This window comes from Salvelinus fontinalis, chromosome 15 (genome assembly GCF_029448725.1).
Source record: "Salvelinus fontinalis isolate EN_2023a chromosome 15, ASM2944872v1, whole genome shotgun sequence".
Classification (NCBI taxonomy): Eukaryota; Metazoa; Chordata; class Actinopteri; order Salmoniformes; family Salmonidae; genus Salvelinus; species Salvelinus fontinalis.
Window position 1 is genome coordinate 39,921,175 of NC_074679.1, and position 13,329 is coordinate 39,934,503.

A 13,329-nucleotide genomic window follows, 5' to 3' on the forward strand; every position below is an offset into this window, starting at 1 on the left:
TCTTGTGAAACCTCAGCTGTTTCCTGTGTTGGGAGTTGTTGCTCAACCTTTGTGTGTGTGTGTGTGTTGCTACCACACACCTCTGTTCGCCTTGTACCTATAGGTTTTTCCCACGGAGGGCTGGGATTGGTATCTGAAAATGATTTATCTCTCCTCTCTTTCTCCAGGCGGCCGCAATGTGTGGGCGATCTCTCCAGAGGAGAGGGACAAACATGATAAACAGTTTGACACCCTCTCTCCCGCCATGGGCTTCGTCTCAGGTACCAAGGCGATGCTTGCATGCACACCGATATTTTCATCTCTCCATACTGTAATGTCGCTCACTCTGTCTCACTCTTGTTCTCACTCCAGGGGAGCAGGCCAGGAAGTTCTTCCTGCAGTCGGGTCTTCCCTCCTCAGTGCTGGCAGAGATATGGTGAGCACACACACACACAGACGGGCTTCCTTCTCTGTGCTGGGAGGAATGTTGTGGGCAGCTGCTCTCCAGTCACACACACTTGATTGTCCTGAGGAAGTCATGACCCTCTCTCTACCCCCAGGGCCCTGGCTGACATGAATAAGGATGGGAAGATGGACAGGTTGGAGTTCTCCATCGCTATGAAGCTCATTAAGCTCAAACTTCAGGGCACACCCCTTCCCTCATCTTTACCAATCATCATGAAGCAGCCGCCAGTGCCCGCCCCTGCCTCAACAGGCGCCATGTCCTCCTCACGCTATGGTACGTTAACACTTCTATTCTATTTTGTATTTCTATGTTTCATCTTATCTTTCTAATAATGTGTGTTTCCTCTGTGTCTCTCCAGGAATGGGCTCCATGCCAAACCTGTCGACGATGCCTGGAGCCGTCGCCATGCTCACCCCCATCCCCATGACATCTAACTTCTCAACCATGACCCCTAACCTCTCAACCATGACCCCTAACCTCTCACCCATGACCCCTGTGACTGGCCTCACTCCTATGGTCCCAATGGCAACAGGCATGGTCCCCCTGGTTGCCACGTCAACAATGCCCCTGCTGCCGTCCCTGGGCAGCCCCGCTCTCCCCAATGGCACTATGGGTATCCTACAGCACCTTCCACCAGGACACATGGGGACAGGTAAGAGGACAGGCTCTCTTTCTCCATCTTTCTCTCTCCTTCTCCTTCCACACCCCACCTTTCTCTCAATCTGTATGGAAGTGAATGGAGAGTAGAAAGTGCCCTGTCACCATTCTTAATAACTGAGTGGATATCATGGTGTATTTGCAATATAACCATACGGTAAATATCAATTGAAATCGATAAGGACTTTTATAATGCGTGTGTGTGTCAAGGCCTGCCTCTCTCTGTGCCCTACGCCGCCTCTCCTCTGGGTTTCTCTCCTGGGATGAACAAAGCTACGTCACTGCTGGACCTAGGCTCAAGCAGGTAACACACACACACACACACACACACACTTTATAGGATCTGACCTACATCTCTACCAATTTAGATGCGAATGGACTGTTTCTACATGAGCTAACTCTATAATATGCTCTCTCTCGCCATTCATCTTTCTCGCTCTCTCTATCCAACTGCGTCTTTCTCTCTCTCTCCACTCCAGCTCCAACTCTTCCTCCACCACCTCCCTGGCAGGTAGTTCTCCTAAGACGGCTCCCTCTGACTGGGCCGTGCCTCAGGCCTCGCGCCTGAAATACAGACAGCAGTTCAACAGCCTCGACAAACACATGACGGGATACCTCACAGGTGGGTGCTGCTGGGAAATATAGGCAAACAGATGGGCAGCCGTCCGACAGGAGGGTGGCTATGGGTAACGTAGTTTACCTAAGGAACCACACTGGAATTAAGTAATTGACTTTACTGTGTTATCCCTGGCAGATTTTTTAAATGCATATACTGCGTGTATATGTATTAAAACCAATCAACCGCACAGGCAGGTGGGTAACTGTGGATAATGCAGCTATATGAGAGATGGTGGTAATGCCCATGTAGTAGTTAGGAAGGGAAGACACACGAGTCGATTTAAGATGCACCTCGTGATGGGTAGAAAGCCTGGCATACCTGTGTGTGTGTCATACCTGAACCGAAGCATTTGTGGAATGCGGGGTGTGGTTGTCGGCATTTCTGTCCACTGGGTTGACGACCTTGCCTTTAACATTCATAACTTATGCCCTTGTAGCCCTGTTGTGGAAGACTGCTGCTCTACTGTGTGTGTGTGTGTGCGTGTGTGTGTGTGTGTGTGTGATTGTTCTACACCTTCTCCTTTCCTCTCAGCTACCTCTTGACAGACCTGTTCTGGGGAAACTGCCATGGTATCTTAAGACTCACTGTCGGAATCCAGTGTAGGATCACTTGGCAACTGTTTCTGAATCCTTTTAAATCGCTCTTATAATTTGGAGGTTCTCCACAAAGGTTACAAGGGAAGTGTAAGTTCTTAAACAAAACTTGACGTAATCAACTGAGATTGCTTTATTCTGTGTGTGTGTTTGTGTATTTCAGGTCAGCAGGTGAGGAATGCCATGGCAACCACTCTGCTCACTCAGACGCAGCTGGCCACCATCTGGTGAGTACACCTTCATCATTATCAACATAAACTTACCTGTATAAGAACGTTTGACCTTTGCAGTAACGTGCTTCAAAGGAGGAACAAAGGAAGAATGTGTGTGTGCGCGCGCTAATCACTCGTATCTCTCTCTGTCAGGACCCTGGCCGATGTGGATAAGGATGGGAAGCTAAGAGGAGAGGAGTTTATTCTGGCCATGCATCTAGTGGACATGGCCAAGACCGCCCAACCCTTACCTCTGACACTACCCATAGAACTAATACCACCATCACAGAGGTACACGCACAGACACACAGACACACAGACACACACACCTACACCTACCTACCTAACCCTTCCCCTCTCTCTTTCTGGTAGGGGTGCTGTGAATGGGACCAGTTTATCTCTCTATGCTGGCATCACTGAAGAACTGGAGGCTGAGCCACCACAGAAAACCAAAAGCAACTGTATGTACACACACACGCGCCCACTCATTCTTCTCCTGTATGACTACAACACATACATAATGCATCTGTGCACATCTAATGACTGTTGACTTATGACACTCTCGTCTCCCCATCCTCTCTCTCACCATCCATCCCTCCCTCCCTCAGTATCGTTTGAGGATAAATTCAAGGCCAACCTGGAGCGAGGGAACGCGGAGCTGGAGAAAAGACGACAGGCTCTGCAGGACGCACAGAGGAGAGAGGAGGAAAGACGCCAGCAGAAGGAGAGAGAGGAGCGAGAGAGGAGAGAGCGGGAGGCCAGAGAGCAGGAGGAGAGGAGGAGGAAGGAGGAGGAGAGGAGGCTGGAGCGGCAGAGGGAGCTGGAGAGACAGAAAGAGGAGGAGAGGCTGAAGGAGATGGAGAGAAAAGAGGTAAAGAGGCATGTTCTATAATGGGCCAGGGCTCTGTGTGTGTCTGTCCACGTGTGCGTGTCTGACCGCTTGTGGGTCCCCAGGCAGCGCAGCGTGAGTTGGAGCGCCAGAGGAAGGAGGAATGGGAGAGGAGGAGGAGAGGAGAGCTGCTGAGCCAGAAGAGTCAGGAGCAGGAGGACATCGGCAGACTAAAAACCAGGAAGAGGAACCTGGAGATGGAGCTGGAGGCTGTGGTAAGGCTACACTAGGGCTGTTAAGGTGACCGTATTACCGCCACACCGGCAGTCACGAGTCATGACCGCAGTCAAGTTCCACGTGACTGTTTAGTCACGGTAACTAGGCTTCTCCAAGCTCTGATGCTGCTGATGGTCGTTAGTAACTTATCAAACTTGCTACCTGCCTGGTACTCAGCACTCTATTGTCCCTCTAATAACGCTGACGTCAATGCAAATGTGATCGAAAATACAATCAAACACTTCATGAGAGCCCATGATCTCATGTTGCGCAACATTTCTATAGGCTATGCTATTGCGTGAGAACACAGTTTTGATGGCCTCTTAAAAAGAGGAGGATCCCATCAGCTTTCTATAGGTTAGGCCTACTATATTTATTTCTCAACTTTCCTAATATTAAGCACATTGCTTCGCTTTACAACAGGAGTATAGTCTACCTGGCTGGCATGAAAATTAACCACAGGAAAAGCCTCCTCCATTCGCTATTTAAATGCTTAGATGACATGTATTTTTCCCCCCCTGTTCCGAGATAGATAATGGTCCATTGTAAGTCAAAACTAATTTCACACTTTTATATTATTTAAAATATGTGAGGACAAGATTAATCAAGAATAGTCTGATGGGTGATAATATTAGCCTATCACTTGTGAATGATGCCCAGCTTGCGGTAATGCAAGAAACAGCGCATGCCTTTTTCAAGTCATAGTCCCACACCTCATGTAGCTTAGCCCGTAGGCCTATATGTTTCGATAAGGTTTGTATCACAACTAAAGTGGCCAAACAACTTCTTAAAATGAAGCACATTAATCTGCTTTACAACCGGTATAAAGCCTAACTGGCATACATAGGTGGCGCGTGAGTTTCATGTTTAGGGAAGATCACTTTCACCATAAAAATGCACCTTTATAATAAAGCATTTGTGGTCACTTTTGAGGATGGTGTTTTCCCGCTAATTGATTGCGTTTTGGAACATTTGCGCTTATAGCCTACTGCCGTGTGCTGCGCTGCGCTTATAATGTGACCAAATAGCCTAATAGTTTCGTAACATTTTAAGCTAAACGTGCTGATCTGATGCGTCAGTCTCATTGCTTTCGAAAGGTTTTTTCGGGGTGAGTGGTTGTGTTAATTTGGGATCTATCGCATCCCACAACTGTCCCAGACTATGTTTGGAATATTTATTTCTCGCACAGAAGGACAAATTGACTAATAGAATAGGTATTTTGTACTATGGGGGATAGTAGATTGACATAGGCTAGTGCTTTTGCTGTTCGTTAGGCCTACCCATCTTGTTGGCTGATGAAAAGTAAATGTCGACAGTTCTAGCATCTTCCATATGTACCTCGGAATTCAATAAGAAGGACGTGCGCAACTGCGTCCCCGATGTGTCTGTCTTCACTTGTAGCCTGCTTTGGAGCTGAGATAGATGCCTGTGAGAAGAACCTGATCACGTGACCGGCATTTGCCAATACGTATTTAGATATCTGACAGAGCCATGTGAGTGAGAGGTGCCTCAGAACACGCAGCCTGTGATCCGAAGAATTTCATTATTATATTCAGCCCAATGGGGTAACGACCATTGGCCGCAAAAGGCGTGGATTTTTTTAGAGGCATTACGGCCATACTAGGGGGATGCCCCCGGGAAATTCAAGGCATTATCAAGTGCTTGTCAAATTGTGAATGAGAGACTGATGAAGCTTGTGTAAGAAGCAAAGCAGAGCTCATGCTTTTCTTGCAACTTTTTTCAAATCATCATTAGAGTCCCATCATGCAGCCTTAGAATTTATAAAAAATCGAAACATATCGCCCAACTTTTGTATCACAACTAAAGTTGCATAAATACATCTTAATTACGCATATAGGAGGATCTGTTTCTTTGTTAACTGCTCAACACAGAATAGCCGCATGTGCGCACTTCCTCAGAAATCATTTGGAGAAACCATCCTTTCAATTTTATTTAGCTATGTTCAATTGTATTCTTCATACTATGAAATAATATAAAATAATTCCACTAAGCTAATCTTGTCTGCTAAATGAACTATTGTAGCCCATTTGGTATAGCCAGGTCAGGGCCTAACATAAGGACAACTCTTTCACTCTCTCTTCCATTTTCACTCACTTAAATTCAAATTAGCTTTATTGGCATACTCCATCACTCTGTTTCTCCATTGGTGTCATAGTTCCTAATCCACCAGAAGCCCAACGGCACCTGACCACATCTCTCTCCCAGGGTAACAAACACAGGCAGATCTCTGAGCGGCTGCATGATGCTCAGAGCAAGAGGACGGTGCAGCGGAGCGAGCTGGAGCGGACCAACCAGAGACGAGACACAAGCAGACTGGACATCAACTCCCTGCAGAGACAACTAGAGGTGTCTGTCTCAGTATTAACTTTATTCTCAGTTACTGTTTGCCTCATTCCTTCCTTCGTGTTTCTGGTGTGTCGTTGTCTCCCCCCCCCCCCCTGATGATGCGTTTGTTGCTGTGCTTAAGGAGTACCAGAGGAAGCTGTCCCAGCTGACTCCAGAACAGCAGAGGCTCAGTGACAAACTGAGGAACATGGCCCTCAACAACCTGCCAGGTATGGGCTGGGGCCAGGCTGGGATTAGGTTAGGCTGAGACTGGGGCTAATTTAGGCGTTTAGGCTGGGGTGGAGTGCTAGACTAGTGTTTATGGATTATTTATACAGTAGAACTGGGTTATATGGCTAGACAAGACAATTTTCCCCATTCAGTCAAACAATCTCACATAACTGAATAGGAACCTATGTTGGAAAACCATAGTGAATTGTACTGAACATTTTCCTCCTGTCATTCCCTGGGTTGTAAACTCTTCTCCTCCAGTCTCCACCATGTCCACGCTGAAGCGCAGCGCCAGTGAGAAGGACGGAGTGTGTCGCAAACTGAAGCAGCAGCTGGATGCTCTGGAGAACGAGACGGCCGCTAAACTGGCCGACATGGACCACTACCAGAACGACATACAGGTACGGACATTTTCACATTTTTAGGTCAGCTGGATGTCTAACACCCACGTCTCAGTGAATATTAACACTCCCTCTACTCACTCGCTCAACTGTTATGGTAGTATGTTGAAGTATTTATTTAATTTATTTCACCTTTTATTTAACGAGGTAGGCTAGTTGAGAGCAAGTTCTCATTTGCAACTGTGACCTGGCCAAGATAAAGCAAAGCAGTTTGACACAAACAGCAACACAGAGTTACAGATGGAGTAATCAAACATCCGGTCAATAATACAGTATGAAAAATCTATAAACAGCATGTGCAAATGAGGTAGGATAAGAGAGGTAAGGCAATAAATAGGCCATAGCGGCGAAGTAATTACAATATATACTATACGTATAACGTTCGACCTGAAGTGGATATATGATATTAACGTGATTTGATTTGAGACGGGGCTGGAAGGATTCAGTATTTGTGTGGCTAATATGATTGATAACCAGTCTGCTCTGCTGCTTCTCTCTGTGTCTAAACTACCACTACAACACTGGCCTTTTTCTCCTCCTTTTCTTCCTCTCTTTCCCTCCATCCTTTCCTGTCCCCCTTCCCTTTATCTCCCTCTCAACTCTCTCTCTGCCCCCTACATATTCTCTCCTCCCTCTCTCCTGGCCTGTCTTGCTGCAGTATGGGGATGCTGATGACTGCCTGCTTCATGGTCTCCTCTCTCTGGTCAACTGCCTTAGTAACCTCTTCTACCTCCTAAAGGTGCTCTCTCACTCTTTCTTTTCTTCTCCCTCTCTCTCTCTGTATTTGTGTCTAGACTCTAAACCACTATTCCCTGAGTTCTCCAACCCCTCTCACCCCTGTGCTTGCTGTGCCACCTTGTGGGTTTGTAGTTTGTGCTTCGTGTCAAACCCTATGCCGTTTACCGCTCCCTCGTCACAGGTCATTGTTGGTCAAAGATCATGTTGTGCCTTTTGTTATTCTGGATACGTCCCACCCCCGTTAGTATGTGAAATGTGCCCTCTTATTGATGTTGCGCATATGGTGATGTCAGGATCTGAGAGAGAGCCAGCGGAAGCAGCAGTCGGCTCTGGATAAACTACGGAGCATCAAAGAGGACAAACGGAGAGAACTGGAGAGACAGAGGGCGCAGGAGGAGGAGAGGAAGAGGAGGGAGGAGGAGGAGGCCCAAAGGTGACCTGGTCTCCTCTACTTAGCACACGTGTACACGAACGAACACACACACACACACACAGTGCATTCAGAAAGTATTCAGACCCCTTCACCTTTTCCACATTTTGTACACTATACCATTTTGTACACTTATTCTAAAATGTATTAAATAATACATTTTCCTCATCATTCCACAGACAATACCCCATAATGACAAAGCGAAAACAGGTTTTTAGACACTTTTGCAGATTAAAAAGTATTCAGACCCTTTGCTATGAGACACAAAATCTGTTTCCATTGATCATTCTTGAGATGTTTCTACAACTTGATGATTTGGAAAGGCACACACCTGTCTATATAACGTCCCACCGTTGACAGTGCATGTCAGAACAAAAACCAAGCCATGAGTTTGAAGGGATTGTCCGTAGAGCTCAGAGACAGAATTGTGTCGAGGCACAGATCTGGGGAAGGGTACCACAAAATGTCTGCTGCATTGAAGGCCTCCAATAACAGTGGCCTCCATCGTTCTTAAATGGAAGAAGTTTGGAACCACCAAGACTCTTCCTAGAGCTGGACGCCCGGCAAAACTGAGCAATCGCGGGATAAGGGCCTTGGTCTGGGAGGTGACCAAGGGCCTTGGTCTGGGAGGTGACCAAGGGCCTTGGTCTGGGAGGTGACCAAGGGCCCGATGGTCACTCTGAGAGAGCTCCAGAGTTCCTCTGTGGAAATGGTTGACCTTCTGGAAGTTTTTCCCATCTCTGCAGCACTCCACCTTTTTTCACCTTTATGGTAGAGTGGCCAGACGGAAGCCACTCTTCAGTGAAAGGCACATGACAGCCCACTTGGAGTTTGTCAAAAGGCACCTAAAATCTCTCAGACCATGAGAAACAAGATTCTCTGGTCTGATGAAACCAAGATTGAACTCTTTGGCTGAATACCAAGCGTCACGTCTGGAGGAAACCTGGCACCCTCCCTACTGGGGATGTTTTTCAGCGGCTGGGACTGTGAGACTAGTCAGGATCGATGGACAGGTGAACGGAGCAAAGTACAGAGAGATCCTTGATGTAAACCTGCTCCAGAGCCCTCAGGACCTCAGACTGGGGCGAAGGTTCACCTTCCAACAGGACAACGACCCTAAGCACACAGCCAAGACAATGCACGAGTGGCTTTGGGACAAGTCTCTGAATGTCCTTGAGTGGCCCAGCCAGAGCCTGGACTTGAACTTAATTTGAACATCTCTGGAGAGACCTGAAAATAGCTGTGCAGTGATGCTCCCCATCAACTCTGCAGATCCTCTTAAGCTCTGTCAGGAAGAATGGGAGAAACTCCTGAAAATACAGGTGTGCCAAGCTTGTAGCGTCATACCCAAGAAGACTCGAGGCTGTACTGACTAAAGGGTCTGAATACTTATGAAATGTGATATTTCAATTGAATTTTAAATACATTTGCAATCTGTTTTTGCTCTGTCATTATGGGGTATTGTTTGTAGATCGATGAGGGGGAAAAAACAATTTGATACATTACAGCCTTATTCAAAAATGTAACAAAATGTGGAAAAAGTCTTTCCAAATGCACTGTATACATGCTCAAGCATGATTTGTTTTGACGCAGAACTCTCTCTCTCTCCCTGTCTCCCCAGGTGCATTAAGCTGGAGAAGGAGCGTCTCTGGCAGAAAAAGCTGCAGAGAGAGGAGGAGGAGAGACAGATGAGGCTGCAGGAAGAGAGGGAGGCCAAACTGAGAGAGGAGGAGGAGAAAGAGGTGCAGGCCCGCCTCTTAGCTGCTAAAGAACAGGCAGAACGAGAACGCAGAGCGGAGGAGAGGAGAGAGCAGGATAGGAGGCTGCAGGAGGAGAGGAGAAGACTGGAGGAAGAGGAGAGGAATATGAGGGAGGAGGAGAGAAGGAAACAGGAGGAGGAGAGGAAGAGAAAGGATGAGGAGAGGAGAGAGGAAGAGAGGCGGCAGCAGGAGGAGAGGAGGAAGCAAGAAGAGGAGGATTGGCGCAGGAGAGAGGAAGAGAGGAAGAGGTTAGAGGAGGAGATGGCGAGAGAGAAGGAGGAAGAGGAGAAGAGGCGGCAGCGGGCTGCGGACGCAGCAATCCGAGATGCAGAGGAGAGGAAGAAAGTGGAGGAGGAGAGGAGAAGGCAGGAAGAGGTGGACAGGAAGAGGCGTGAGGAGGACAGGAAGAGAGTGGAGGAGGAGAGGAAGGAGGAAGAGAGGAGGCGGCGGCGGCAGGAGGAGGAGGAGGAGGAGAGGAAGCTGAAGGAAGAAGCGAAGAGGAAGCTGGAGGAGGAGAAGAGGAGAAGACAGGAGGAGGCGTTGCGGCAACCGAGTGCAGGGAAGACAAACATCCATGACAAACTGTCAGCCCTTCTCAGAGGACTAGAGGAGAGGAAAGGTAAGGAGGAACAACTAGACATTCAACTGTTTCATTCCCCTGCATTCTTTTCATTCATTCATTACCTTTATTAAACCTATATTATGATATCGAAAACAAAAAGGCACATGGTTGCTCTGGTCAAAAGTAGCTCGCTATATAGGTGTAATGAAAGATTAATATATTTTCAAATGTAAACTGAGGTGCTGTTATGTGAATGGCTGTTCCAGGTGGTCTGCAGCCCCAGGCCATGGAGCATAGGAAATCTGCGGCGCTCACTTCCTTCCGGGCGCTCTACCCCTTCACCGCTCGCAACCAGGATGAACTCAGCTTCGAAGCCGATGAGCTCATCGAGGTTAGAACTATACCATACCAATTCAACACTCTGACATCATTTGTGAGTACAGGTTTGTGCTTCTTTGTTGTTTGACCTTTGTGTGCCCATTCACGTGTGTCTAGGTGGATGAGAGTACGGAGCGGGAGCAGGGTTGGCTGTATGGCTGTCGGCAGGGGAAGATGGGCTGGTTCCCAGAGAGCTACGTGGAGAGACAGGCCAAACCAGAGACACCTGCTGCTGCTGTTAATAACGCAACTACAGCTGCCACTACCACTGCTGTTGCTACTACTGCTGTTTATGCTGCTGTTGCTAAACAGGCCCCCAGACCACAACTCTCCACCCCCAAACACACAGGGTAGGATGGCTACCACACACACACTCACACGCACAATTGCTACCCATAGGTCCTTTGCCTAGGACCGTGTTACCTTTCCTCAACCCTGATGAGACATTTGATATGGTCATTCATGTAATACTGTACTACTGACAGAAAAGCTCATGACATTTGACCCTTGATGTCTTCTAGGAAACCCGGGGGAGACCCTACCATGCCAACGGGACAGAACTCCGCCTTCACTCCTACACACGCCCCTCACCACGCCCCCTTGGATCAGATACAGGTATAGGAGAGGGGTGGAACGAGCCAATTGGAAGCAAGGGATGAGTTGGTGGCCAATATCGTGATTGGTGATGGATGGCTCCACCTTCTCTAGAGCACGGCACACTGGCACGCCTGTTTATATTAGTCAAAGGCTTTATGATTAGTTGACTAATTGAATGAGGTGTGCCAGCTTAAGGTTAAAACTAAAATGTAAAACGTCTGGGGGAGGGGGGCCCGAGGAAAGGGTTGGGTAACCCTGGTCTGGACTCTAGAGAGGGTCTGTCTTAAATCTCTTAACACTGAAGGGATAGGGGCAAGGGGTTGTTATTGCACCAGGTATTCCACAGTACTGTGCTGCCATAGCCGTCCTCACCGTCGCCTGTACACAATACAACCAGGACGCTGGAGTGGAGGAGCAGGAAGTGTTGGGTGATATTTACACCGTAACACCCCACACAGATCACGTTGCTACATAGTTAGCTAGAGGACTCATCTTTGTATCTGTCTCACAGGCAGAGCCATTGAGGCCATCTCCGTTTTGAAATGGTCCTGAACCGTATCTTGCGTGTCATTCATTTGTTGTGGCCACTAAAGGGCAGGGATATAGCGTAAAGACAAGCAAGGCAACCAAATTTGAAGACAATGCTCTGATCATTGGCTGATCGCTCCCAACCAATAGGAATCCCCACCCAGTTGACTACTTTAAAATGGTGAAGCCCTCACTGGCAATATCCCTGCAAAAAAAAACGGTTTCACTGGTTAAAAGGAAGGGACTGGTGTAAGGTATATGACAGAAACAGCCTGCTTACACCAGTCTAGAACTTTTAAATTCACGATGAGTGAAAAAGGAGAGCTAGGGTCCTGTAGGTTTTCGCTCAAACCCTAATCTAGCGCACCTGATTCTAATAATTACCTGGTTAATGAGCTGAATCGGGTTAGTTAAGACTGGGGTTGGATTGAAAACCTGTAGGAGGGTAGCTCTCCAGGAACAGGGTTGGAGAGCCCTGAACTACAATCTCCCAATTTGACTTGGACCCCTGTCCTTCGGCCCTCTCTCCCCCTCAATCTCTCCCTCCCTCCGTCACCCTCTTCCTCGCTATCTTTAACTCCCTCCATCCCTTCTTTCCTTCTCTAGGTGGCGGGTAGCCTGCAGGCCCAGGCTCTGTGTTCGTGGACAGCTAAGACAGAGAGCCATCTGAACTTCAATAAGGATGATGTGATCTGGGTGCTGGAGCAGCAGGACAGCTGGTGGCTGGGGGAGCTCAACGGGGTGCAAGGCTGGTTCCCCAAAACATATGTCACACTCCTGGGAGACAATGAAGACACCACCAAGTAAATACACACCGCACACAGTTTTTCTTTTCTCACACACACATTTTTTGGCAAACAGGCCCTTTTGCAATCAGTGAAGGAATTCAGTCGTGTGTTTTTGTGTAGAATTCAGTCATGTGTACCTGAAGATATGTGTGCATGTGTTTACTTATGTTATAATCGTTTTAATAATGTATATTTGTCTTGTTCCAGCTCGATAAATTCCCCTCCTGATGGCTCTGAAGCCACAGATGCTGCTCAACAGGAAGGTAGTTTGACGTTTGTGTCTCTGAGTGCTCAAGTGTTGTGTCATCCAATCAGAATGTCTCTTGAGGTTATGTTTTGTGTCGTACAATCAGAGTACGTGGCGCTGTACACCTATGAGAGCCCAGAGCCTGGCGACCTGACATTTAGGGAGGGGGATGTCATCCTGGTGACCCAGAGAGAGGGAGAGTGGTGGAGCGGCGGCATCGGAGACCGCACCGGGGTGTTCCCTTCTAACTACGTCAAACCCAAAGAGACGGACGTAAGACACACGCAAACACACGCACAGTGTACTGCAACTTATACCTGGCTTGCACTTAAGACCTAAGTACGGTAACTTGTTCTTTCAGACATCCAGCAACTCTGGAAAGTCAGGTCAGCCTGGGAAGAAACCAGGTAAGGACATCACACGACATTATTCCCATGCTGGGAAAGTACAGCACGGCTGCTCCTTTTTCCTCTCAACGTTCCTCTAAACCCGATGGAACTCCCTTCTTGTGCGTGTGCAGAGATAGCCCAGGTGAGCACAACATACACGGCCACGGGGACAGAGCAGCTCAGCCTGGCGCCAGGACAGCTTATCCTCATCCTCAGCAAGAACCCCACCGGCTGGTGGCTCGGAGAACTGCAGGTTGGCTGACCGACTGGTTGTTTTAGGCTAGAATTGAAATCAGGCAATAT

The 13,329-nt window shown here is 47.9% G+C and overlaps 1 protein-coding gene across 3 annotated transcripts in view; it reads left to right on the plus strand.

Moving 5' to 3' along the window:
- The window catches only part of LOC129811982 (intersectin-2-like), a 37,214-nt gene that overhangs the window by 12,582 nt on the left and 11,303 nt on the right, over positions 1-13,329 (plus strand). Inside the window, exons 3-27 of one of the 3 annotated variants that reach the window (XM_055863806.1) lie at positions 168-260; positions 352-415; positions 540-718; positions 804-1,097; positions 1,313-1,406; positions 1,582-1,724; positions 2,478-2,541; positions 2,680-2,817; positions 2,899-2,987; positions 3,135-3,397; positions 3,481-3,630; positions 5,858-5,998; positions 6,120-6,207; positions 6,470-6,609; positions 7,268-7,348; positions 7,641-7,780; positions 9,399-10,156; positions 10,366-10,490; positions 10,595-10,827; positions 10,999-11,092; positions 12,209-12,405; positions 12,598-12,653; positions 12,744-12,910; positions 12,999-13,044; positions 13,158-13,279. In XM_055863806.1, coding sequence (XP_055719781.1) covers positions 168-260; positions 352-415; positions 540-718; positions 804-1,097; positions 1,313-1,406; positions 1,582-1,724; positions 2,478-2,541; positions 2,680-2,817; positions 2,899-2,987; positions 3,135-3,397; positions 3,481-3,630; positions 5,858-5,998; positions 6,120-6,207; positions 6,470-6,609; positions 7,268-7,348; positions 7,641-7,780; positions 9,399-10,156; positions 10,366-10,490; positions 10,595-10,827; positions 10,999-11,092; positions 12,209-12,405; positions 12,598-12,653; positions 12,744-12,910; positions 12,999-13,044; positions 13,158-13,279 — 3,959 coding nt within the window. The remainder of the gene's footprint in view (positions 1-167; positions 261-351; positions 416-539; positions 719-803; positions 1,098-1,312; positions 1,407-1,581; positions 1,725-2,477; positions 2,542-2,679; positions 2,818-2,898; positions 2,988-3,134; positions 3,398-3,480; positions 3,631-5,857; positions 5,999-6,119; positions 6,208-6,469; positions 6,610-7,267; positions 7,349-7,640; positions 7,781-9,398; positions 10,157-10,365; positions 10,491-10,594; positions 10,828-10,998; positions 11,093-12,208; positions 12,406-12,597; positions 12,654-12,743; positions 12,911-12,998; positions 13,045-13,157; positions 13,280-13,329) is intronic. The other 2 variants (XM_055863807.1, XM_055863808.1) reach the window with 2 other exon arrangements.